Consider the following 25,914-nt stretch of genomic DNA (forward strand, 5'->3'; position numbering starts at 1 on the left):
ACCTTCTGTTCAACACCAAAGTCTGAGCATCCAAGAACGGTAACCTTTGGGAATGAAGATTTGGTGGAAGGGTGCCCCACTTCAAAGTGTAAACTGTCGGTGCTAGGGCCGTCAGGAAGACTGAGGTCCGAGACCCGAGGCACCAGGGTAACATAACGCCCCTCAAATCACCCCTGCCTTTTTTGTCCCTGTGCTCAGGTCTCGCCCTGCTCTTTCCTTCACTAACCACCTATTTTCCACCTCTTACCTCCCACCATGTTTCAGGCACTAGGAATACAACGCTGCTACAGAGACCTCATTCATTAATCCAATACCCATTTAACTGTTGCCTACTTCAGACCATACTTTGTTCTAGATACTGGGGACACGGTGACAAACAAAAGAGACAAAGTACCTGGCCTCAAGGTGCTCACAATTTATTGAGAGAGACACACATGCAAACAAATGACAGGAGGATAATAGTGCAGTAATTAAGTGTTTTTCATACAGGTATGGATTTAAATCTCTGTTCCACTTAACAGCACTGATCTTAAAATTATTTCACTTCTTTGAGGCTCACTTTCCTTCCTTGTAAAACAGGGATAATACCTATTCACAGGGTGGTTTCAGGTGATGTTAGATAATATTAGAGCTTAGCAAAGGGTTTCAAGTACTTCAAGTGTAGTAACAGACGCATTTGGAATACTAAGGTGGAAACGATTAACACACAACACAGCATCAGGACCGCCACCTTCCCTCCTTCCAAATGACTTCTCTTTCTCCTTCCCATCTTTCAAATACCTCTTAAAAGTGTAATTTTCCCCAGGAAGGCTTTCAGGTTCAAGGTTGATTCCCAGGGCAATTAACTGCTCACTACCCAAATCGATGCCCTAATCCCTGGGCTTACAACATTTCAATTGACTTGACTGTCATTGGTCAATTGTCATTTATGTCTCAGCATATCCTTGATCACAAACTTAGTTCAGGGACATGGTCCAATGAAATTCTAACAACATGAGGGAAAGCTGGCCTGGGAAGCAAGAAAATCCAGTTCTTGCTCTTAAACTACCCCTGATTGGGTCTTCATCTGACTAAGCCATGTAAGCTTCAGGCCTCAGTGTTCCTACCGGGCCCTTGTCAGCTCCTAGCTTGCTAGGGGAGGGGGGTGTTGAAAACACGTGAGGAAGAGATGCTAAGCTCTCACCGTAAGTGTTTCCCTCTTGGCTCTGTCCTAGGCCAGCTCACTCATTCCATCCCTGTGACCTTAAGTGTCTTACAGCTGCAAAATGGAAACTGGAGGGTCTCTAAGATCCCTTCTAATTGTGCAGCTCTGAGCAGGGAAAGTCTTTACTGATAAAATACACAAAGGAAACCTCTTCCTGGGACAAAATGACTTCATGTAAAAGGAGGATACGTGTTGAAGGGAATCTACATGTATGGCTCTCTACCTTGGGTGGTTCATGAACCTGATCTAAAGTCGTCAGACTACACTGCAGGACAAGAGAGCAAGGGTAAGAAACAAGTCCAGTCGTCAGACCCTACACCAGGCCACTCTCTTTGATTCCATTCATAGGCAAAAGAGGGGGCCCCATGGCATCTAGCCTAGTGAGGGATGTCCCATATAACACTCATTTTGTGTTTGGCCCAGCCAAACAGGCTGAGAAAATGCAGGAACCGTCACAATCAAAGTCCAACTGTTGGAGAATCGAGGAACAGATGGTTACACCATTGGAAGACTGAAGACACTGACCTAGCTTTGATGCCCCATGACAGGAGTCACTCCCTCTAGGGGCTGCCTGCCTGGGAATTCAAACCAGTAAGGGCTTAAAGCAACCCCCAGGCAGGAGGCTCAGTGTGAAGACAGCTCTTTCAAGATTGTCCCTTAGTGTAATCTCAGGTCGAAGATCAAAAATACCCTCCTCCTCCTCCTACTTCAAACTCCCAGATTTAGGGGCTTTCTTTTCAGGGTAGGGAAAAGTTGGGGAGGGGATGGGGTGAGGAAATCAAATCTCAGTTTGGGGTTTTAATCCATATCCTGAAAGCAATGGCAGTCTGGAATGTCTGGAATGTTCCAGGAGAAGGAGGGGGAGGAGGGCAGGGCCACACAACCAATGAAAGAAAAGACCTCCTCCCAGCCCTCTCCCACCCCCAAGAGGCAGAGACTCACCCACCCCTCTAGGACATGCACACCCAACCCTGGGGAACCCCTTCAGGCCTCCAAACCTCCTTTCCACAAGCCCCCAACCCTGACACACACACAACAGAAGCCCCGGAAGACCTTTTGTCTTTTAAGCCCTTGGCCTGGTTTCTATTACTTATGGTGCTACCCAAGTTCTTTCAGGCCCAAAGCACATGGGGCGATGTTGGGAACTGTACCCAGTCCTCCCTTCCCAGGACCCCCGGTGAACTCATCTGCCCCACAAACTATGGAAGGCCAGGTGCAAGCTAGACCCGGTTGGTATGCTGAGGGCTTGGGGGTCCAGAGAGAAGCTACAGCATTTGATGGGGTACTCCTTGGCTCATACCTTGTCTCTTCCTGTGGAAACTGACAGAGCTTTTGGGAGGACTTCAAGAGAAAAGCTGTGTGAATGAGGGCGCCTGACTTGGGAGTGGGTCCTCAGGAGCCTACAGGTATCCAGACGAGCACGGAGGAGACAGAAGGGCTGGAATGAGCGCTCTCACCGTGAGACGGTAACACCGTCGTTCACAATATTGAGACGTCACTGCTGCAGAAACAGTGGGGAAATACCAACGCCTACAGTCCCGCTCCCCTGCCTCCCTTGACAACTAAAGGGTTATGGTCTGGCCCAGGGCCCCAGTCCACACTCCAGTGCATCAGCTTCCACTAGGGTTGAGCAGTACCTTTGCCCTATAGGTAATAGGGCACTCTACTCTGAGCAGAGCCTGGAGTGCCTAAACCCCAACATCCCTCGTTCAGAAAAAGCAAGAGAATGCCTAGAGGTTCAAGAGCCACCACCTCTGCACCCTCAGGAGCGGATAAACCTGTTGCGTGATAGCCCCTGGCAATGAAAGCAATGGTTTCACCAACCTAATTCTTTCCTGGGTGCCAACGCCCAGTGGCTTCTGACCTCTTTGCATGCCCTGACCTGAAGGGCAGTTACCAAGCCCCGAGGCAGCTCCCAATACAGAGCAACCACAGGGGACCCATCTCTCTAATGCTGGCGGAAGGGGGGGGGGGCATGAAGGCCACAGAGACCAAGTGACCATTTTTCTCAAGCCCTGGGGAGATTTCAGGAGAGAACAGAGGGAGAGAGCACCCATGCAACAGCAGCAGGAGTTAAGGAGCAAACCAAGAATTTCAGGAAGCACAGGAGCTGGGTACCCGGAAAGGGATGTGGTCGGAGTTCTCCCTGGGAAGGAAGTTCCCGTCCTTTTCACCTTTTCAGAGAAGTGTCACTGGCTTAGACTGGGAAGGAAAACAGGTCAATTAGGGAAGGGCTTAACATTTGAGGAGTGCTTAACAGATGCCAAGCTGAAATTCAGCACTTGCTAGAAGACCCTCATTGCCCATGAGGGTGGGGCCCGCCACTCCGTTTTCCAGACCAGGACCCTGAGAATGGGAGATTGAGTATCTCTGCCAAGTACACAGCTACTAAAAGCCAGAGTCAGGCTTTGAACTCAAAACCTGTCTGGTTCCAGGCTCTGTGCGCTGTCCCCAGCGCTGCTGTTTTGATGGAAGAATGGCGACAAAAAGCCTTTGCCAAAATTCAGTCAAGTTAGGCCAAAGCACAATTAAAAATATTCAGAATTTGGGGCGCCTGGGTGGCTCAGTCGGTTCAGCAGTTGCCTTCAGCTCAGGTCATGATCTCAGGGTCCTGGGATCGAGCCCCGCATTGGGCTCCCTGCTCAGCGGGAAGCCTGCTTCTCCCTCTCCCTCTGCCCCTCCCCAGCTTGTGCTCTCTCGCTCACACTCTCTTCTCTCAAATAAAATAATAAAAAAATCTTTAAAGAAAAAAGTATTCAGAATTCATACAACATAGTGAACAGTGGGCCTGGCTAAGTGGGTGCTAGTCTCCAATAAATCAAAACGTCCCACCTGTAATTCCTTAAGCTAGTAACTTTTCCCAGCTGCATATTTCCATAAGTGGGTGAAGTGATTCTAATGGCATATTGAACACTGATTAGATACTGGATAACACTGTTAATTAAGAATCAATGATTTTGCAAGTTCTTATTTTTTTTTAAGTAGGCTCCATGCCCAGTGTGGAGCCCAATGCAGGTCTTGAACCCTCGACCCTGAGATCAGGACCTCAGCTGAGATCAAGAGTCAGATGCCTAACTGACTGAGCCACCCAGGTACCCCTCAAGTTCTTATATTTTTTAAAAAAAGAGACAGGGGTGCCTGGGTGGCTCAGTTGGTTAAGTGTCTGCCTTCGGTTCAGGTCATGATCCCAGGATCCTGGGATCGAGCCCGCATCAGGCTCCTTGCTCAGCGTGGAGCCTGCTTCTCCCCTCTGCCTGCCACTACTCCCCACCCCCGCTGTGCTCTCTCTCTCTGACAAATAAATAAATACAATCTTTTTGTTTTTAAAGAGCGAGACAAACAATTACAGATAAAATAAGGTGTCCAGGATTTGCTTCAAAATAATTAGAGGGTGAAGAAAAAATAAACACCGATTGGATGTGAGTTGGTATTTTTAAAACTAGGTGATAAGTACATGGGAGATTTATTAATTATCCTTTATCCTTCATACCTTTTCATTTACATTTTTTTCCATAATTAAAACTTTTGTTTTAAGCAGGGCTCAAACCCAGGACCATGAGATCAAGACCTGAGCCGATACTAAGAGTCGGACACTAAAGAGACTGGGCCACCCAGGTGCCCCTAAAATTGTTTTTCAGGGCACCTGGGTGGCTCAGTTGGTTAAGCGACTGCCTTCGGCTCAGGTCATGATCCTGGAGTCCCGGGATCGAGTCCCACATCGGGCTCCCTGCTCAGCGGGGAGTCTGCTTCTCCCTCTGACCCTCTCCCCTCTCATGCTCTCTATCTCATTCTCTCTCTCTCAAATAAATAAATAAATAAATAAAATAATCTTTAAAATTGTTTTTCAAATTATTCCAGCTTAGCTAGTTTTAAAGTCATAGCAGGTTCCAAATTAATGGATCTAACTAATGAGGTTTTCCACTTGGTGTTGTATCGGCAAGAATGTAAGCCTTGGTGATGAGCCCGCTGGGGACTGGAAGGGCGCAGGGGCCTGGGGTCCAGGGTAGAGAAGAGTGGATGCACAAATGATAGCCTTCAGAATGGGGCCTCCCTGCAGGGCAAAATGCACAGGAGGTACAAGGACTCCAGGTCTACTGGAAAAAGGCTGAAACCTGCCCCGGGGAGTGCTCTACTCCTCTTTCCACCCCCACAGCCCCAGGGGAAGGGAACTCATCCCCCGCCCCCCGCCCCCCAGGAGGAGTTCCTTTAAACCAGGGTGGGGTAAACCAGCGGAAGGTGAGGGGAGTGGGAGGGAAGCAGCAACAGGTTTTGGAAATCTTGTCAAGCTTGGGGCCCCTGATCAAGAGTCAAACCTGGACTTTCATCTCGGCAGAGAACCAGGATTAAACTGGGATTCCCAGATTAGATCCTGCACCTCCAGCCCTCCCCGAGGCTGTGATTTTCTGACAAGCAGGCTGTGTGGCCTTGGACAAGTCCAACCTTCAACTCTCTGGACCTCAGTTTCTCACATGTGGCAAACAAGGGCCAGGACTGGTCTGTTTTACAAGGTCTTGTGTTCCCAGGCAGGGGTCAGCCCTGTCTACCCACAGGGAAAGGCTTTCTTTCTTTCTTTTTTTTTTTTAAGATTTTATTTATTTGACAGCAAGAGAGGGAACACAAGCAGGGGGAGTGGGAGAGGGAGAAGCAGGCTTCCCGGGGAGCAGGCCGGGGAGCAGGGAGATTGATGTGGGGGCTCGATCCCAGGACCCTGGGACCATGACCTGAGCCGAAGGCAGACGCTTAACGACTGAGCCACTGAGACACCCAGGTGCCCCAGGAAAAGGCTTTCTTAATCTGAGGAATTTTCTATGGCCTAAAGGTTCTTAAATAAGTGGGTTTTTTTTTTTTTTTTAAGATTTTATTTATTTGGGACAGAGAGAGCGCACAAGCAGGGGGAGCGGCAGGCAGAGGGAGAGGGAGAAGCAGGCTTCCCGCCAAGCAGGGAGCTGATGCGGGGCTTGATCCCAGAATCCTGGGATCATGACCTGAGCCGAAGGCAGACACTTAACCGACTGAGCCACCCAAACGCCCCTTAAATAAGTGGTTCTTAACAGCCCCCCCCCACACACACCTTTGTTGATACTCCGTTCTCATTAGGAATGTGATAAAAAGCTAAGAACACTCTACACCAGAAAAGCGCCAACATTCTGCACACACTTTCAAGATCTCAGGAGTTCATGAAGACTCTGGAATCCACCCATAAGTCCACATTTAAGACATCCTCCCACACATCTACACATTGATGCCCCAGTCCTGGCTCAAGCCTGAGGGCAGCACCTCAAAAAGCTGGGAAGAAACTAACCCAAGGCGATGGGAACACAAGCCTGGCTGGGGACGGGCTGGAGCGGTTATCTGCATGTCAGACTAGAGTGAGCCACAAAGGTTGCAAACCTGCAGGCGCACCCTGCTTGCTTTCATTCTCATCCACAAACTCTCTACCATGACTTGCCCCAAGGTTTCTGTAGTCCGGCTGGTGCAGTCCTTCATTCCACAGATTTTCTTGGCACCTACTAAGCACTGGGACCCTGCTGTCCACACCACAGTAGCCACTAGTCACATGTAGCTTTTGAGCCACTAAATTGTGGCTACTGCAACTGACGAACAGAATGCTCGTTTTAGAGGTGTTTATATCATTTAACTTTTCCTTTGTAAAATTTGTAAAATCTAAATACTGATCGGGGGGCGCCTGGTTGGCTCGGTTGGCTGAGCATCCCACTCTACATTTCAGCTCAGGTCATGGTCTCAGGGTCTTGGGATCGAGCCCCGTCTTGGGATCGAGCCCCGCCTCGGGATCCATGTTCCGTGAGGAGTCTGCTTGGGATTCTCTCTCCCTCTCCCTCTGCCTCTGCAACTCCCTCCCCAGCTCCTGCACTCTCGCTCAATTTTCTCTATCAAATAAGTAAATAAAACCTTTATAAATTATAAAATGCTGATTGAATGTTTCCAATGCAAACTTAGCATCTGAATTGGAACAGGCTCTAAGTATAAAATACTACACACCGGATTCCCTATGACTTTGTACCCCCCTCCCAAAAAAATAAAACCTCATTATTACATTGATTCCATGTTGAATTAATAATACTTTGAATTTCTAAATTAATTTTAGAATTAATCTTTTACATTATTTTCCCTCTTTTCTGACATAGCTATTACACAATTTTAAAAAAGAATCTAAGCAAAAAAAAAAAAAAAAAGGAAATGTACTTACATACGTGGCTGTCAATGCATTTCTACCGGATGAGGCTGGGCACTGTGCTACAGTGCAGAGGATAAGGTGCTGGAGACAGGCATGCCTCCTGCTCTCAAGCAGCTGACAGTCCAGTAGGGGACCCCGTTTGGTTGGGGATGGGGGAAGGGAATGGACAAGGTTAACTGGGGAGTAGGGGGGGGCTGTCCACTGTATCCCTGGGTGATCCTGTTGACTCTTCAACAAGAGAGTCCCCGACCGCTGACGCTGATGTAGAAGCACCCTCCCGAAGCTGGCTCTCCTCCCAGTTTTTTCCAGCTGGAAATCACACATCAAACGCCCTAAAGTGCCAACCTCTGCCTTTTCCGTAAGATCACCACTGACCCAGTCCTTCCTCCCCACCCAGCCTCCTTATCCCTCTAGGGTGCAGAGGTGAAGAAAGTAATTGTCCAGGAAAGCCTCCGAAGGGGGTGGGCCTGGCACGCTCCAGGCACGGCGGTAGCTGAGAAAGGGGGCGGGGCCGGAGGGGGGGGGAGGAGCTGGCCCAATGCCCAGGGCTCCGTGCCAGGCTGATCCAGAGGCAGGGCAGCCAGACAGGCGGGCTGTCGGGTGGGCTGATGGGCAGGGTAGGGGCTGGAAAGGAAAACATGAACCTACTGAAAGGTACAGGACTAGGCAGAGCAGACACCACCGCCCAGGTGAAGGCCTGGGTGGAGGAGGGGCAATTGGAAGGCAGGGACACCCCTGCGATGTATCTGTGGTCCCGTGAACATGGTCTTTTAAATATATGTAGCACCCCTGCACTGTCCCACGTGTGTTCGGACTCCTGTGCTAATGGTGGGGACAAGCAGAAAGGAAAATCAAATCTCCAGGAGAGATTCTGGGATGAACCATACCCCTCCCCCACCTCTGGAAGGCTCTGTATCATGTTTAATATGCTTCCAGCCTACCTAGAGGCAGGAAAGCAGGTGGGGGGCAGGGAGGGGTCGCTAGGCTTCTTACATGACTAACGATGCACGCATGCGCACGCCCACACAAACATGAACCCAGCACCAGCAAGTTCCAGTCGAAGGAAATCAGATTCATACACTGAGGTGGGAGAGGGGTAAGCCCCTCAAGCCTGAGAGGTTCCTCAACAGTCACCTTCCTCTGACGCCTGGAGAAACCAGGGCTCAGAAAAAAGGAAATGAGCCTCTGGTGACACTAAGGTAGAACCGGAACTCAGCTCTCCTCCCAGGCTGGTTTATGCTCATCTCCACCAAACCTTGCCGCTTTCTCTCTGACAAGAAGTGTTAACACAGCAGAAGCTTGTATAGCCCCGATGTCAGCAGCAGGAAAAATGCCCATATTCTGTATGGCTAAGTGAATGCCAACTGGCTTTTACTGCATGCGGCTCTAATTTGGGCACAGGGTTTAACCCACACAAGAGCTAACTATACTATAACACGGCTGGATGACTGTCAGAGAAATGTTAGCAGTGTAAAAGGATAGTCACCAAAAATTCTTGCAAGATTTCGTGTATGTTTAGGGACAAGAAAGGAAGCAAAGGTGAGACGTGGAGCGGGGAAGGCGCTAACCGGTGTTAGCAAGCAAACCTCAAGGATGAATACTTCACTCAGTTCACTCATCTCGGAAATAAATGGTTTGACAAGAGAGCCCACGTTTTTTTTCTTGCCCATCTGGGCAGCACCAGAGAGGAAGCCAAAACAGAAGCTCTGAGACAGTGGAGCTCTTTCCAGACAAATCTCAAGTCGGCCTGGGCCAACTGCCTCTCCCCCTCCCTCCACCTTGCGCTCTGCCTCCGAATTGTGCTCTTTCACCTGAGTGGTTCCTAAGAGTGGGAGCTGGCCACGTGAGCTCTGCAGGGTGAAGTGGGAGGAAGCAGAATCTGGGTATGGGGACGTGTGGAGAAGCCTTCAGCATAAACCTAACTTGTGGGGACAAATGATAAAGAGGTGACCCAAACGTGAGCAGCGCAGCCTTCCCGGTGGAGGCAGCGATGATGTGGCATCAGAAATGAACTGCTGCAGACATCATTCGCCATCCTCCTCAGGCTGGCAATGAGAAGCATTTCCAGCATCTTCACTGGGGGGTGGGGTGGGGAAGCTAATATACTCTGAGAGGAAAAGGCAGAAGGGGGACTAGAAAGACTATTCCTGCCCCAACCTCACCAGAGATGTTGGTTGAACTCTCACCCCCCAGTGGAGATGTCAGCATTTCTCCAGAAAGCTTACGAGCCAAAAGGTCTGGCCCTCTGTGGAAAGCCTCATGGGGGCACGCCTCGGAACTAGAGAAAGGCTGAGTCTCTCCCTCAGGAGGGAACGGCAAGCTTGGAGAGCCCAGTTCAAGACAGGATTTTGCGGTGAAGCTCTCAGAAGCAAGGGTAAGGAAACTAGACCAGCCTCAAGAGAAATCAGTCTTCAACAACTCAACTCCCCACCGAGAAAACGACCCTATGGGACTTAGCATAATTCTTGGAGTCGGCAGTGTTTCCCGCGAAAGGACGCGAATGTATCCCGGTAAACATTAAAAATAATAACTGATCATCCTATTAGTGGAAAGGAGTGCTGGTTGTGTCCCTCCTGCATGAGGTTAACCACCTCAAGGCATGGCTCCCCTCCAGCTGCCCGCAAAGACCTGGTGGTAGTCAGAAACTTCAGGAGGCTGGTGTCTTGTCTCTTCCTAGTGGGGTGGGGAGTTATCACAACAACTCTCCTCGGACGCGGACACCCATCCCGACTTCTGCCCTGCCTTCCGGCAGGCACAGATGCCCTTTTGGTAGGTCCTTCTTCCCAGCCCAGGGATGGCGTCCAGGAGCTGCACCAGCACCTTCCAAGATGGTGCAGCAAGCAAGGTCTCAGACATGCCAGGAGACCCAGGGTGGCGGGCAGGGCCTTCCGCCGCGGAGGGCCGCCAAAGCGGGGGCAGGCAGGGCAACGGAGGAGAAAGAGGTGCCTGGGAAGGGCGGCAGCAGCTGAGGGTGGGGGAGGGCTGGCAGCAGCTGGGGGGAGGAGGGGAGCCCTCATGAACGGGCAATTGAGAAGGCCTGAGCAGCTGAGCGGCCGCGCTGGCGTCGCCGGGCCTGCGCCCCACGCGGGCGGCCCCTTCCCCCAGCCCCTCACCTCGCCCAGGGAAAGCTGAGCGCGCGGCCTCCCACCCCAGCCGCTGGGTGGGCCGCGTCGGCAGGGCTCCGGGAGGGGGGGCAGGGCTCCGGGAGGGGGCAGGCGATGCCCCCCGGGTCCCCGCCCCCCTTCTCTGCCGCAGCCTCGGCAGTCTAGAATGTTCTGCCGCCAGAACCCCCTCGGTACTCCGACTCATTCGGGGCCGGTCCCGCCCGGCCCAGGGGGCCCTGGGCTCCCCGGCGGGGCCCAGGAGGGGGAGGGGACAAGCGCCCCCGGGCTGCCGGGTGGGGGTGGGGACAGGACTTTGCCCTTTGTCTCTCTCTCTCTCCAGAGCCACCGGCCGAAACCCGACCCCATGAGCGAGCCAGGCAGCCAGCGAGGGGCAGGCTCCCCCTCCGGGGTCCTTTAGTAAATCCAGACCCGACCTCCCTGTGGTCAGGGCTGTGACTGAGGTGGTCCTGTGGGGGAGGGGGCTTCCCGCCTGCAAACAGGCCTGCAAGCATTTAAGTGGGAACCGGCTGGGGGTAGGGGGCCGAGAGAGGGCTGGAAGTGGGGCCGCAGAAGCTGGAGGGGAGAAAATGGCCCGGGAGGCGGCATTCCTTAGAGACCTCGGCCGGGCTGCGGGGAGGAGGCAGGACCAGGCCAGGGAGGCCTCCCACTGCGAAGGCAGGAACTGAGGCCCGGCAGTGGGCTGGGCTGGGGGCACGGGCCGCAAGGGCCTTCCGGGCCTGAAGAAAAAAGACCCTGTTCCCGAGACGTCCCGGGAGCCTCCTCAGAAAAGCTACAATCCAAGAGCCATCTTCCGCACCCCTATGCAGAGTAGGGCATTTGTCTGGGGGTGAGAAGGCCCTTCTTTGTTCTCTTGGGGTGTCATCAGTTAATGATAATCATTAATAACTCACATTTGCACGGACTTTAGAGTTTACAAAGTCCTTCTTTACACCCGCACCTCCTATGAACCTAGGACAGTGTCAAGAGGTTGATTTGAGCCTCTGAACCACCAAAGAATGATAGTATTTTTTATTTACATTCTGCGGTTCAAAAAAAAAACCGGCTCAGAGAGGTTAAGTGACTAACCCAAGGTGACACTAGCCAGCAGGCGTGGCTACACCATGAAGCCGGCCTGCTCCTCCTGCTTCTCAGCAAAAAGAAGATACCTGGGTTCTTGCTCCTCAAAAGCATACATAAGGGCGCCTGGGTGGCTCAGTTAGTTGGTTGGGCGACTGCCTTCGGCTCAGGTCATGATCCTGGAGTCCCGGGATCGAGTCCCGCGTCGGGCTCCCTGCTCGGCGGGGAGTCTGCTTCTCCCTCTGACCTTCCCCCCCCCATGTACTCTCTCTCTCTCATTTTCTCTCTCTCAAATAAATAAATAAAATTTAAAAAAAAAAGCATACATAAGCTATGAATTATGGTTCTGTAGGCTTTGCAACAAAGGTGAATTCTTTGTCCCTTCCTGCTAAGAGGGGGAGGGGGTGGGTGGGAGAAGCATCTCAATCCCTGCCCCTCCCCCCAGCCTCCCATGTTCCCTGGGGGTTGAACCCACACAAAGTGGGGGGGGGAGATACCAGCCAAAGGCTCCAGCCCTGGTGCCTATCAGAATGCCAAAGGATGGATGGAGGCCCTTAAAACTCAAAATACCTAGCTCATTTTTCCTGGGGTTTCTGGAGATGGGGATGTTGAAGATGAGGAAATGAGGCCCAGGAAAAGATAGGGACCCCGGATCCCACAGTTTACCCATCCGGAGAAATAGCAAGCTGAGGCTGATACCTGAACTTGAACCCCACTCAAGTCCTTCTCCACTTCACTCAGCTCCCTCTCTGTGGGTCTTTTTCTATCTAAAAACAGAATCGCCATTTCGCATCTTAGCTGTCCAGACAAGAGGAGAATTTTCTCGGTTTTTTTTAACCACTGAAGATTGCCTGAAAATCCCAACAGTGAGAGGAAAATAAAATGCAAAGCAGGTATAAAACACCTGGGGAAGAAGGAGGCTCAGAACAGGGTGAAATTCATGTTGGGCATGTTTTTTATTTGCTAAGCTTACTTATGCACTCCCCCCAGAAAAGCTCAAGATTCAATTTCCTCGAACTTTAGAGGATCACCTGTTCCCACCTTCTAAGAGAGCTCAGCCTTAGAGGTGGAAAGGCTTGGGTTTGAATCCCAGCACTACCACACCTATTCAAGGTGCTGACCCCGGCTAAGTTACTTTACCCGCTCAGAGCTTCAGCTTCTTCTGCAGAAGGAAATCACTTGCACAGGGCTCTTTATGAGGATTCAGGAATGTGACGAGATACCCAATAAATGCTCATCTTTTGACCTGAGTCACCTCGAACAGAGCGCTGGAGCCAAGATGATGCTCTATAAGGGAAATAAACGGGGATATCTGCCCTAGCTGCCTGAGGGCCTCACGACAATGCCACCCCTCTCTTCTAGATGAACTGTCTTCCCGTCAACATCTCCCTGTCAATCCATCATGCTCTCCTTAATCCACTCCTATTTTGTCTGCCTATCCTCCAAAACACAGCTTAGCTCCCTCAAAGCCTCCCTCCTCTATTTTAGTCCCTGAGGTTGTGTGCCTCCTATTTTAATACATAGTCTAGTCTAGTCTCTTGGCCTCTGCTGTCCCACAGCTCTTCCTAGCTCTAAAGTGAAAATGCTGGAGGGCAGGGATTTTTATCTTGTACCTCTCTTGTGCAGCTCCCTCTCTCAACCCTTGTCTCTCTCCCCCACTCTGAAAAAGACCCAATAGTGCTAAATAAAAACCCAACAAATAGTGTTAATGCAAGAGAGGGGTCAGGCAAAGACTCCCGTATCTATGGAAGGATGAAGAGGTGACCACCATGTAGGAAGGAAAAAGAAAAACTGGCAATGGTTCTAATACCACTAGAGGGAGGAGGGGGATGGGGGAGTTCGTTTACTGGGTACAGTTTCGGTCCTGCAAGATGAAAAGAGTTCTAGAGATGAATGCAGGTGTTGGCTGCATGACAGCGTGAATGTTCTCCATAACCCAGCTGTGCAACTTAATGCTTACAGTAGTAAATGTCATGTTATGTATGCCTCACCACGTAAAATTATTTAGATATTTAAGAGGTATTTAATTAACTGAAATTATTTTAAAATACTTAAAACTGTTTTTTTTTAAGATTTTATTTATTTGACAGAGAAGGAGAGAGTTCGTTCACAAGCAGGGGGAGAGACAGAGGAAGAGGGAGAAGCAGACTTCCCGCTGAGCAGGGAGCCCGATGAAGGGCTCAATCCCAGGACCCTGGGATCATGACCTGAGCTGAAGGCAGCCGCTTAACTGACTGAGCCACCCAGGTGCCCCTAAAATACTTAAAATTATTTTTAACTTAGGGGCGCCTGCCTGGCTCAGTGGGTAGAGCACGCAGTTCGACCTTGGGGGTTGTTACGTCAGAGCCAGAGGTTGGGCAAAGAAATTACTTAAAAATAAAATCTTATAAATTAATAAGTAAGTAGATAAGATAAACAAATAATTTTTAACTTAAAAATTTTAAAAACATTTTATTTAAAATTCTCTTAAAATACCAAGGAGCAAGTTAAAAATCTAAAAGCTCTTGGAGGAAAATGAACTGAGAAGTTGTATTTCCTTCCATCTCTAATACTAGTCTTTCACTTGTCATTCACTGTATTTCTAATACCTAGCAGAGGCGTGGCACGCAGTAGAAGACTCTGAATACCTAAAAACGAGCGGATGAACGTACCCGGGAGTGAGTGAACCCACTGTGAGAGGCACCAAACTTCACAGCAAAATGCTAGTGATCACACCAGGCTGTACCAACTTTTTAAATATTTTCTTATGTGGAATTTGGTTGTAAATGTGTTATTTTTAAAATCTCTCCTCCCCCCTGCAAAAATGGCTAATGTCTGAGTGGCAAAGTCGTCGTCCCCCACCCCACCACACAAACCCAAGCTAAAGTTGCTGACCAGGGGATGTTTTGAAGAGAGCAAAGGAACCTGAGCCTAGACAGACTCCATTCTTCCTCTAGTTAGAAGTTTAAATTTAGCAAACTACTCATTCAAGATAGTCAGTGAGGGACAAGCGTAGGAAAGTGAAAGAAAGATTATCTCATAGAGACATAGGATGTTTGTGAAGATCGTCATATTCCCCCTGCCTGCCTCCAACTTATTCTGGGTAGGTATCACTCTACCCTTTTCTAAAAAGCCAGCAGCAGCAGCTCTGAATCAAATGTGATAACCATAGCAGGAAAACCCTCTAGACCAAGTAACTACAGTGAGCTAGATTTTCCCTTCCTTTCAACAAAAAGTTGCTGGTGTGGACACTCGACATAAGGAGTCAAGAGAGTATCTTCAGAATCCCGCTGTTTCCCCCCCAAAGCCAACATCCTCTGTCTAGTCCCTGCCCAGAGCACACTGGCTGCAGGCACCAACAGCCTGGTCTGCGAAGGATCATCTCTACTCTTTAATTTCGGGGTCTGTCTCCAAATCCTGCCAAAACCAACTGCTCTATTACAGTCGGACTTCTCCTCCCAAGAAACTCAGAGACCTGGAGGAGGAAGTAGAATAAATATTTCTAGCCCTGAACAGACATCCTCACCAAGTTTACTTCACCCAGACAGCCCCCACTTTAGTTCCTGCCTCCCCTCATTTTGTCCTCTTCAGCTTCAGAATACCTCATGGGAAGTTGAGGAGCCCCAAGCAATCCCAGATGCCACTCCAGAAAAGAGGCAACACACATCATTCCACATAAACTAATTGTAAAACCCTTTATAGTAACTGATTAAAGTCACAAGCCTGTTAAATGGCCAAAAGCCACATCCGGATTGGAAGCCCTTCCTCTCCCCACCCCACTGAGAAGGTTCAATCCTCAGTCCCTAGCCTGAGATTTCGAAAGGGGCAATAGGTCTGTGCGTGTGCGAGTGGGTGTTGTGTGCACCCTTTCAACAGGGAGGCCCAGAGAGAGGGACTGGGTGGCAAGACGGGCTCTCCTTCCAGTCCGTGGGGCCAGGGCAAGCGAGGCCGCTGGGGCTGTGCCCTGTATAAGGGGAACAATGTATGTGGTCACTTCCTGGGCATCCAGGGATCCCCAACTCCTGAAAGGCTACTTTGTTAGCTTACCAAGAGCTGAACATCAACGCAAACATGCCCATCTCCCACCAGGTGGGAGAAGCTGCTCTCATTTCTTCCTTCCTCTGACCCCCAAGGACTCAAAGTCCCCTTCATCCTGAATCCTTATAACACTTACCTCATTTCCAGAATTAAGGCGGTTCTTCTCTCACCAATGTCCCTGCCCTACATGCACCTCTGACAGTAGCCCCCAAGTATGAAATTTCATCTGGCCTGGGTTCATGGCATCAACAACAGAATATACGGCCCACTCCCCTAAAGAACAATCAGCAGGAGCATTCTCCACCATCTCTTCAAGTCTCTTGTCTGACAGGATGGGGTCCATAATGCAGGGGGTCTGGGAGGACTGCCCTGGTGACCTTCATCTCCCTCTACCAAAAGGTGGCTTTTCCTTTCAGCATGCAGGTTATCAAAGCACCCTACACATAAGTCCCCTTCAATATGCCTATCCATCACTATTCCATATAAAATAACATGCCAAAGTCACAGAAGGATAAACACCCTACCTACTGCCTTAGATTATGCCCCAAGCTGCCACAGTCCAAAGACAGGAGGCAGAGAGGTCCGTATCTAAAACAAATAATAGCAATAATAATAGTTAATGTGTAATAACACCAGTTCACAGTTACAGAAATCGAGGCTTAAGAAGATTAACTTCTGCAGTTTCAGTCACCGCCTGGCTCCAAAGCTCTTGTTTTTAAACACTGAGCTCTCCTGAAAGACCTTTCCTCCATAGTCCTAAAGAGGGTAGAAGGAGGCACCTAGAGTAGGTCAGGAGACTCTGACCCCATAGAGCGTCCTCTCTCCTTGAGCCTCAGGAGTTCAGAATGATTCCTGTCCACCCAACTCCTGCTGCCAAAGAACTCAGACCCCACAAACAACCTTTACACGGAACAACTTCTTCCTGAATCCTGATTTCTCCTCTTGGAGATTCTAACTACATCCAATCAACTCAACTATTCAATCAAATTTCACTCAGACTTAACATTTTCCATTTCAAGTGGTCAAAACATCTGGATGAAGGACTAATTTTTCAACTGAAACTAACTCAACATGAATGAAAATTGAAGTTTTCCTCACCCTCTTTTCCTACAGAAATATGCAGAGGGCTGACTAGAATCCACCGAACAGACACGGTGTGGGAAAGAGGTCCTCCATTTCTGCCGTCTCCTCTCAAAGAGAGATGTCTGCACACCCTTCCCCTCAACTATAAGCAGAATTCACACCCATCCATCCTGACTGGTCCCTTATGTGCCTCTAGCCACCAAAATGCCACTTGTCTAATAATCAGACTTGTCTGTAGAGGTCTTGCAAACACCTTGACACAGCAGTCAAAAATTCTTATCATCCAGCTATTTGCTCTGTATTTCATTCAAAAGCAGTTTTACTAATGGTTCACCATGCTCTGTGCTCTCTGCCATACAACCAGAACATCAAATCCTGGGAAGACTGGACTTCGGCGATAGGACTGCATTTCTGGCGGGGGTGGGGATGGCGGGGGGGTTCTGTACACAGCCACATTTCAGTGTTTTGCAATCAGGTTTTCTCCAACTGCATTAAAATGATGAGGCCCAGACCCACTTTTCTCCTGTGACTTGCCCATAATCCACATACATTGTATTTCAGTGGTCTGTGTTTAGGGTAAAAGCTTGTTGGAGCCTGTTGTGCCTTCGTTTTCCAACTATTTACTGCAAACCTACTAGCTGCAAACAGGCCTTACAAAGCTGGCTCAGCCTGTTCCATACTAGGATGACCCCTCCCACTCACTAAAAAAGGACAGAGCCCCCTCTGAACACAATCTGAGGGGACACCCAAGCTCTTCTACTGGAATGGAGTTAGCAAACTGGGGGCTGAGCATCTTCCTGTTGGCAGTGTCCCCCTCCGGATGGTATGTTATCACAGATGCTCCCCCGGTTGGATCTTTTGCTAGCCAAATCAAACTTTTATCAGTAACCAAAAGAGCATGTACTGTCTTGAGTGCATGTTTTTTGAGACCTTTTCTTGCTTTTGTTTTGACAGGCATTTTAAAAGGTGTGGGCGAGGAGAGGAAATGTGCTCAGCACAGGTGGAAATGGTGTGCAAATCTGACCGTTCACATGGGAGTCAAACACTGGCTGGGACCCTAAGAAAAGTCTTGCAAGCCCAGTCAGTGGCCCACGGGAGGACCTGTTGTTCTCTCTTTCACCACTCGAATAAAACCCACCCTAGAACCTCTGGTGACTCTTCCCCCCCTTTGTTATGGTTTCAATCTGCCTTTGGGACATGGAGACTGGCCATTTTCTAAAGATTACTGGACCCTGTTAACTCTTCCAGCTCTATACCCCGTTGCCAAGGGGCCTCAGCTCCGGGGAGAGGGCGACCACTATGTGCACCTCCATTTTCTCTCCACCTCTCGTCCTCTTCCCTCCTTACCCCTTCCTTTCTCCCCACCCTCCTCACCCAGCCCTCCTCACTCCGCCTTGGCCTTTAGCTTTTGCCTTCGAATGGAAAGGTCTGCAGGCAGCCGGGGCGGGAATGGAAAGGTCTGCAGGCAGCCCGGGCGCTGCAAAGGGGCTGCGTCCGCAGCGGGGGACCGCTGCACGTGGGCGAGGTCGGGCATCTGGGGCTCTCGGGAGCGGGGTGAGGCGGTCTGCCGGCGCGCCGCGGCCGGGGGTCTCGGGGACCCCGGGAAAGGCAGCCCTGCGGGGAGCCCCGGGCCCGCGGGGGCGCGGGCAAGGATTGCGGGGCCGCCGGGGGCCGCAGCGGGCCGGGAAGGGTCAGGGCAGCGGGGCGGGCGCGGGCTCTCCAGGAAGCGCCTCCAGCGCCGCCGCGACTTTCTCTGCTTTTTTGAAAAGAGGAAGGGAAGGCAGGCAACTCTGCCAGCCGAAGGAGCCTTGCCCTACGCCCAGTCTCCCACCCGTCTTCCAAAGCTGCTGTCTGCGACCCCCTCTCCCGTGGGTCGCTGTGCGCCTCCAGCCGCTTCTCTTTAAAAGGGAAGCGGGAACTCCACCCAACCCCCATCTCTCTCTCTCTCTCTCTCTCTCTCTCTCTGTCTTCCCCGTCTGGAATTTCCAACCCAGGACTAACTCGTCTGATTTCTCCAGTCTCCCCTGCTGCTTTTTTTCTTCCTCTTTTCTCTCCCTAACACTCCCATCCCAAATTCTAAGCTGCACTTTCTGGAAGGCATTAGCCACATTTTAAGAACCTTTAAAGAGGATGGGGAGCGAACAAGACGGAATTCAAATCCTAACAGCCGACAAAATGTCTGTTCTTCCAACGTCTCTGGTTCATACATTTATTCTAATGACACCACCACCACCACCACCACCAAAAACCAACAGAGATATATAACCAATGTCTATCCTCAACAAAAAGATCCCCAAATTTCACACACCACTTGGTCTCCCCCCTTTTCACTCAACTAAACCAGATCTGAAATTTTTAAAAATAATTTAAAATTGTATACCACTAGCCTATCTCAGTAGTATCTTTGTCAACTGGCTGTTACACATTAAAGTTTAGAATAAACCCTTAAAAAATAAGCCTTAAAAGTACCCAAACACATAAACAAGACGCAAATGACCTGTATTAAGGTAATTTAAAAAGATCAGAAGCTCAGAACCCTTGAATCAAGATTCTTCCAACGGCTAATGGTCATGTATTTCATCTCTAAAACATGATTATAATAATGTTTTGCTCCTTTTCCACCAAAAGCTGTGCCATTAAAACTTTACATTTGGGGGGCGCCTGGGTGGCTCAGTTGGTTAAGCGACTGCCTTCGGCTCAGGTCATGATCCTGGAGTCCCGGGATCGAGTCCCGGGATCGAGTCCCGCATCGGGCTCCCTGCTCAGCGGGGAGTCTGCTTCTCCCTCTGACCCTCCCTCCTCTCATGTGCTCTCTCTCTTTCTCTCTCTCAAATAAATAAAATCTTTAAAAAAAAAACTTTACATTTGGAGCAGTTAACTATACTTTGAATAAATCGGTGATGGGAATTACAATTCTTCCCCTTCTTTCCCCCAAGGTTCTCCATCTGAGAAAGCATCAGAGTAAAATTTCATCTTTCTACTGTCGGTCAGAAAATAAAGGGTTCTAGGAACCTACCATGCTCCCAATGGACAAATACCACTGTCCTTTAGGAAAGCATCTTGAAATACTGTGCACTAAATGATAACAGATTCTCTAGCAGTGAAGAAAACAATGAATTTGTAAGATCTACTTTCTAGGTGGAAACTAAAATGTTGAGTGAACTGATTTCCACTTTCCCTCCAAACAGTGCAGAAAAATGTAAGAATCAACCATTTTTAAATTTATTTAAAAGCAAAAAAACTAACCTATTATTACTAAGAAAACCTTTTACTGAAAGTGTCATAAACTGTTTCTACTTTAATCTTACTAGGTGAATACAGGTCAGATGTATCTTTCAACTATAACCACTGAAGTAAAAGTGCCTGAAAATCCTCCCACTCTAGTACTTTTTACTCCTTTGTTGTTTTTTTAAGACATTCCCTTGCTTCTTAACCCCCTTGTTATAATTCATTTTCAGCCCCTCAGAACAATTTTCATTAAAGACAAGTCCATTTCTGAAGGCAAAATCTTTTTGCTTGTTTTGAAAACGTTTAGTGATCCAATTACTTCAGAGCGAATCATTTAAAATTAAAAATACTATTTTTGCCACTTACAAGACATCCCTTCACACAGATTTTCAAAACTGCTAACTTTAGGAAATCAAACTGTAAAGTCTGAATAAAGTTTAAGCACTTTCTGAGAGTTCTCACACTTCAATGGCTCTGATACCAATTTCTTTTTTTTTTAATACTTGGAAAATCAAGGTAAAGTGTTTAGCCCACCTCATTTTAAGTCAGCTTAGAGAAAAGAACAACCATTAACTTGCCTAAGAAAATCAGTCTTTTAAGTTGAACACATTTCATGCAGAGAAATGCAGTACATCTCTTGCATTTTTTTCTTAACAGCAACACCTTTTATTTTGATGACAGCAGTTGACAGTAGGTATGCTATCTTTAGGTCACATTCCTCTAGAAAAAGGCACACACAGTGGCAAATGAAACACAAGCTTAATTCCTTTAAAAAGCAAGTCAATTCTCAAAATAAACAAGTCTAAAATGGGACCCCCCCTTACCTTAACTACTCTTATGTCTCTCAAAATAAAACACACGTACAAACCCCTTCCACAACTGTTTTAAAAATGCTTTAGGCTTTTCTCCTTTGTCCTAATATTTGACAGTGAATATATACAAATTCTCAACAAAAAGCCAAAACTGTTAGCCAAAATTCCAACACTGTCTAAGAAAGGGTTTGGGAAGGTGGAAGAAATTTAATATCATCCATTTTAAAATTTCAAATTAATGTTTTCAGTTTAAATGCATAGTGCTCAGTCTCTTGGGTTCTTAAAAAGGTACAAATAGTATATCTATCAAATAGATACAAAGTTAGAACAAAATTAATACTTCAAAAATCAGAGGATGCTAAGGTAACTGCTGTAATATTACTTTTTTGATTCCCCCCTCTAAGAAACAAAAAACAACCAAACAAAAACCAGGAACACTTAGGTTGTTAGATTTTTATGAATCTCTTAGAAATGTTTAAAGTTATAACTCATTTGGAACTGAGTGCATCAGGAAGTTACTTCTTTTCTATTTTTTTAAACAGTGGAAACAAGAGTATATACATACAAAATACACATGCACAGTCATTCATTTTGCTTAAAATACATTAGTTATATTTAATTAACTAGTTCCTGTTCTATACATCCATGAGATTGAAAAAGCCAGTAACAGACCAACTGAATAGTTTTCAGACAGACTAAAAACACATACCACAAAATGCTTCCTTCAAAGAACACAAAATGATAGAGCAAACTTACTTCATGCAAACAAACTCTTTTTTTTAAATCCTAAAACTTCAAAAATTGATTCATTCTAGAAAAATGAAGTGCCTTCTCAACCACCCCACAAACACACACACACACACACACACACACACACACACACACACACACACACCTGTTTGTGCTCAAAAAATTATTTCAGGGAAGGGGAGAACACACACACAAAAGATGGAATTTAATATGGATGTGGAAAGGAAGATTTTGTACCCACTCTTCTCACAAACCCCACCCCTTCCCAACTCAAAAGCGCCCTAAGTAATGCATTTTGGAGGGAACAAGAAGGAGCCTAAAAATGGCTTGAAAGCAAGCAGATGGCTTAGGGGGAAAGATCCATAAATACAGAGCACCATGGAAATTAAAATATAAATGTTTTGGGTCCCTTCTCATCACATTTTGCTATTTCTCTTGCTTTCACTTCATTCCCTTTAAAATTTAAACCATCCATAAGAGCAAAAGGAAAAAAAATCCCACGTATGTCAGAATTCCAATTATTCTGGACATTTCTCATCAACATGTTTCAAACACTCAGCTTTCAGGTCAAATATCCACAATCTTCTCAATAAATCTACTGGTGTCAGTATCTTTCTCTCAGGCCCATCTCCAGGAAATGTTTCAAAATAATAAATAAGACTTTTTTTTCTTCCTTCTGATTTTATTGCCTCTTTACTCCTAACTCTAATTGCCTTTCCAATAAGAGTATCTGAAGCACTTGAGGTTAAATCACAGGCTCTATAAACATAGTTACAAGCCATATTGATCATCTATAGATACAATAGTTTAAGTTACTTAAAATATCTTAAGCTAAACCCACTGAACAGATTTTTATCTCACTTAAACTTTACAGTTAAACTTCACAAGCTCAAAAACAAAACAAAACAAAACAAAAAAACTATACAGAGCCACCCACCTCCACCTTCCCACCCACAAAAGGCCAGGATTATTCTAAATGCAGCAAGTTTCCAGTTGAAATAAAGGGGAGAACACACCTAGGGAGGGGAGGGGGTAACAAGAGGATCAAAGATTTCCTGGGGGCTGCAACATGAGGGAAAATTCTGCACTGTCAACATGTTTAAGTGAGAAAGCAGAGAGACTCTGCCCCTATACTTTGCAGCCCAGGGTTCAATGAAAGATCTGAAATCCACCATGAATCAGATTTGGGGATAACATGATAGAGGTACCCCACTTTGCTTAAATGAGAATAGAAAGGTATTGGGACACACACACACACACACACACACACACTCTCTCTCTCTCTCTCTCTCTCTCACTCACACTCTCTCTCTCTCACTATTCATCCAGGGAGTTCTAGACCCTCCAAAGAGCCCCAGCTCACAGCCTGAACACAAAGCTCTCACCCCAGATGGTCCCCTCGTAACAATGGACTGAAGGAGTGGGGGTGGGGGGGCTCGGAAAGGGATAGCACAGCCAAAGCATATTCTTTGCAAAATCCAGTTGGGAGGGGAGGACGTGTGATGTGAGGGACTAGGGGTAGGTGTCTAGAAAAAAAATGCCCTTGCCTGTTGCAGAAATATATATAAAGCACAAGCAAAAGGGAATTCTTTTGGGGACAGGAACTCATTCCACTTCCCCTTGGATGTCGAAGGGGAGCCCCCCCAATCCACTTAAGAATTATGGGATGGGTGGGGGGAATAAAAGAGAAAAGGGAGGCCTGCTAGAAGTTGCAGAGATGTCCAGGAGTTGGAACTCTTCAAAGATTTTTAGCTTCCTCACAAAAATGGCCCCACACACACCTTGAATAAATCCACAAGGTTTCTCTCCTATTGATTTTTTCCCTTTTACTTCTCCAAATACCATCTCTCAGCCCACCCCAGCCCCGGCTTATTTTTTACAAGCTGTAAACCACCCATTACAAGATCTTAGCCAATCTTCCCTCCCTGCCCCCAACATCCGGAGTGGGGGGTGGGAAGGCCCGTAATGGGTTTCTTCCACTGGAGACACTATGGACCCCTTAACACAGCCTCTAAGCGCCCCCAGGTTGCCTCCCTGCTCAAAGAGCCCTTTCCTACCTTTGTTTTTTGGGGACTGAGTGTTCAATCTCTAGGCGTTTTCCTTGCAATTCGACTTTCCCTAAAGATTAAAAAAAAAAAAAAAAGGCAATATAAGAGCTGCAACAGGGGTGTGGGGTGGGAAAAGGACGGAGAGGATAATTCAGGAGTTACTGGGATCGGAGATCTGCCTAGAAATCCAGGCAGTGGGTTCCGTGGCCAGACGCGAAACGGTCGCTCTGGGAATGGTGGAAATCTATAAATTCGTTATTGTGTTTTGTTAATTTTCGTTTTGTTCTGTTCTCTGAGGCTGGTTGGGTAGTGGATCGCTCTGGGAGCCCGATCTGGGAATGGGGCGACCAGGGCGTTTGTGTGGGCGGGCTTGCCTACTCGGCTCCCAGAGCTGGGGAGCTAGGGCCGGGAGAGAAAGGGCTCCCCGTTGCTCCCAAAGTGTGTTGCGGGGGAGGGGTGCAGAATGAAACTTTAGTTTTCGGTCGAGGCGCGGAGCAGGGCTCCGGGCGGCGGGGCGCTCACCTGTCGGGGCCGGGGGCGAGCAGAGGCCCTGGGGGAGCGGAGCGGGGCCCCGCGGGCAGGGTTCCCCGCGGCCGCGGCGCGCGCCTCTCGGCCCAGCCTGGGCGTCTCGGGAAGCAGCATGGCGACCCGGCGCCGCCGCCGCCGCCGCGCCACCCCGCTCACGCCCCACTTTCAAATCAAAATGGCTCAAGCCCAGGCCCTGGGCGGGAGGCGGGACCCCCTTCCTCTCCGGCCCTGCCCGAAGGCTGCCGTGCCCACTGGGCACCCGGGAGATCGGGGACGGAGCGGGGACCTCTTCCCCGCCTGGAAAGGCCTAGGGTGGAGAAAAGGGAGCTGGGGGTGTTCGCGCTGCAGGGCTGGGGGGGGAGGAGGGGGTCCAGCCTCGAATAGGGAGGGGCGGGCATGGAAATAAGGCCCAGACGGGAGCTGCCTGAGTGGGGACCCCCCCCCACACACTGCCAAACAGGGCCCCCGCCCCGTCGGCGGGGGGTAGGGGCGGCCTTACTAAAGCCTCCAGCTTCTGCTCTGGGGCTGGGAGGAAGGGGTGAGGGGGTCCAGGATATTTCCGCGCGAGGGGCGAGTGGGGGGATGGAGGGGGCGTCGAAGTAGGTGGGCGGAGGGTCGATGCCGAGGCCAAGCCCCGCAGGCCGGAGCAAGAGGGCAGTTGGCGGGCAAGGAGAGAAGAGGAGCAGGTCTCCGTTGTTGGGGGTATTTCGTTGTGGCTTTTCCGGGGAGGTGGGCGCACTCTTACCGGAGAAAGTTTCGATGGCTTTCATCGCCCAGTGCTCGTCGGGGCAGTCCACGAAGGCATAGCCGGACTTGACCAAGAACTGGCCGCTGTAGGAGATCTTGTGCTCCGCAAACACTTTCTCCAAGTCCGCGGGGGTCACGCTCTCGTTGAGGTTGCCGATGTACAGCTTGTTCATGGTGGCGGTCTCCGGGCGGGACGCGGTCCCTGGCAAGGCCGAGCGGGCGGGCGCGGGCGGCGAGCCTCCTAGGCCGAGAGGCGGGAGGCCGGCGGCAGCAGCCGCAAACTTTCTTTGCACCCCACCCCTGAAGTTGTCCGGAGCCCGCGGCGGGGAGGGTGGCCTGAGGGCGCGCAGAGGTCGCGGGAGAGTTCGGGGAGGCCGGGGAGAAGTGCCCGCGGCGCGCTGGGAGGCGGACGACGCGGCGCTGCTCCTTTCCCTTCTGTCCGAAACCCCTCCGAGCGGGCTGGTGTGTCACGTTTCTCCGCGGCCGCCCTGGCGCCGCCTCTAAATAAAATCGACTTGAAAAAAAATGGAGCGGAAAAAAAAAAAAAAGGCGAAGCCACGTGGTGAAAGCCCCCACCCACCCTTCTCGGGAAGACCCCCGAAGCCTCTGGGCCCATCGGCCCTCCAGCCCAGCCCAGCCCACCAATCTCCAGGCCTGGGGGGGGGGGCATTCAGCTCACCCCCCGGGGGAAACAGGGCGGTGGGGGCTGCGTTCCCGAAGCTCTACTTGCCCCCTCCCCCTTGGCAAGAATCTGGCCCCAAGGGAGGCGCCCCGCCCCCACCCATCCCCCTACCCCGGCCCCGGCTGGGGGAGGGTGGTCGGGCCCAGAATCTCCCACCTCTTTATGGGTAAAACGTACGGTTATTTTTTATTCGTGCGGTGGCTGGGGGGAGAGTTTGCCCACCCTACCCCGGTTAACTGCTAGCGACTGACAGGCGGGGGACGGCCGAGATAGACAAAGAGAAGCTGAGGACTCTGGGGTCTTCAGGAGGGGGTCGCGCGAGCCGGTGATTTTAAAAGAAAGGCGCTTTTCCCCTAGATTTTTAAGTGAGGGGTCTCGGCCTTCCCGGCCGTAGCCCTAGGAGACTCCTCCGCCTCCGGGCAATCCAGGACCCAGGGA

The 25,914-nt window shown here is 49.5% G+C and overlaps 1 protein-coding gene across 4 annotated transcripts in view; it reads right to left on the bottom strand.

Moving 5' to 3' along the window:
* Nucleotides 1-24,967, bottom strand: part of IGF2BP1 (insulin like growth factor 2 mRNA binding protein 1) — a 38,940-nt gene extending 13,973 nt beyond the window's left edge. For 3 of the 4 annotated variants that reach the window (XM_025859394.2, XM_073883746.1, XM_025859393.2), the window contains exons 1-2: nucleotides 24,793-24,967; nucleotides 23,529-23,589 (exon numbers count right to left, since the gene is read on the bottom strand). In XM_025859394.2, the coding sequence (XP_025715179.1) occupies nucleotides 23,529-23,589; nucleotides 24,793-24,967 (236 nt within the window). Of the gene's footprint in view, nucleotides 1-23,528; nucleotides 23,590-24,786 lie in introns of all 4 variants that reach the window. The other variant, XM_073883747.1, reaches the window with a different exon arrangement.
* Between the last annotated feature and the right edge of the window lie 947 nt (nucleotides 24,968-25,914).

Source organism: Callorhinus ursinus, unplaced genomic scaffold (assembly GCF_003265705.2).
Source record: "Callorhinus ursinus isolate GAN/ISIS: 27379988/994484 unplaced genomic scaffold, GSC_fseal_2.0 scaffold52, whole genome shotgun sequence".
Classification (NCBI taxonomy): Eukaryota; Metazoa; Chordata; class Mammalia; order Carnivora; family Otariidae; genus Callorhinus; species Callorhinus ursinus.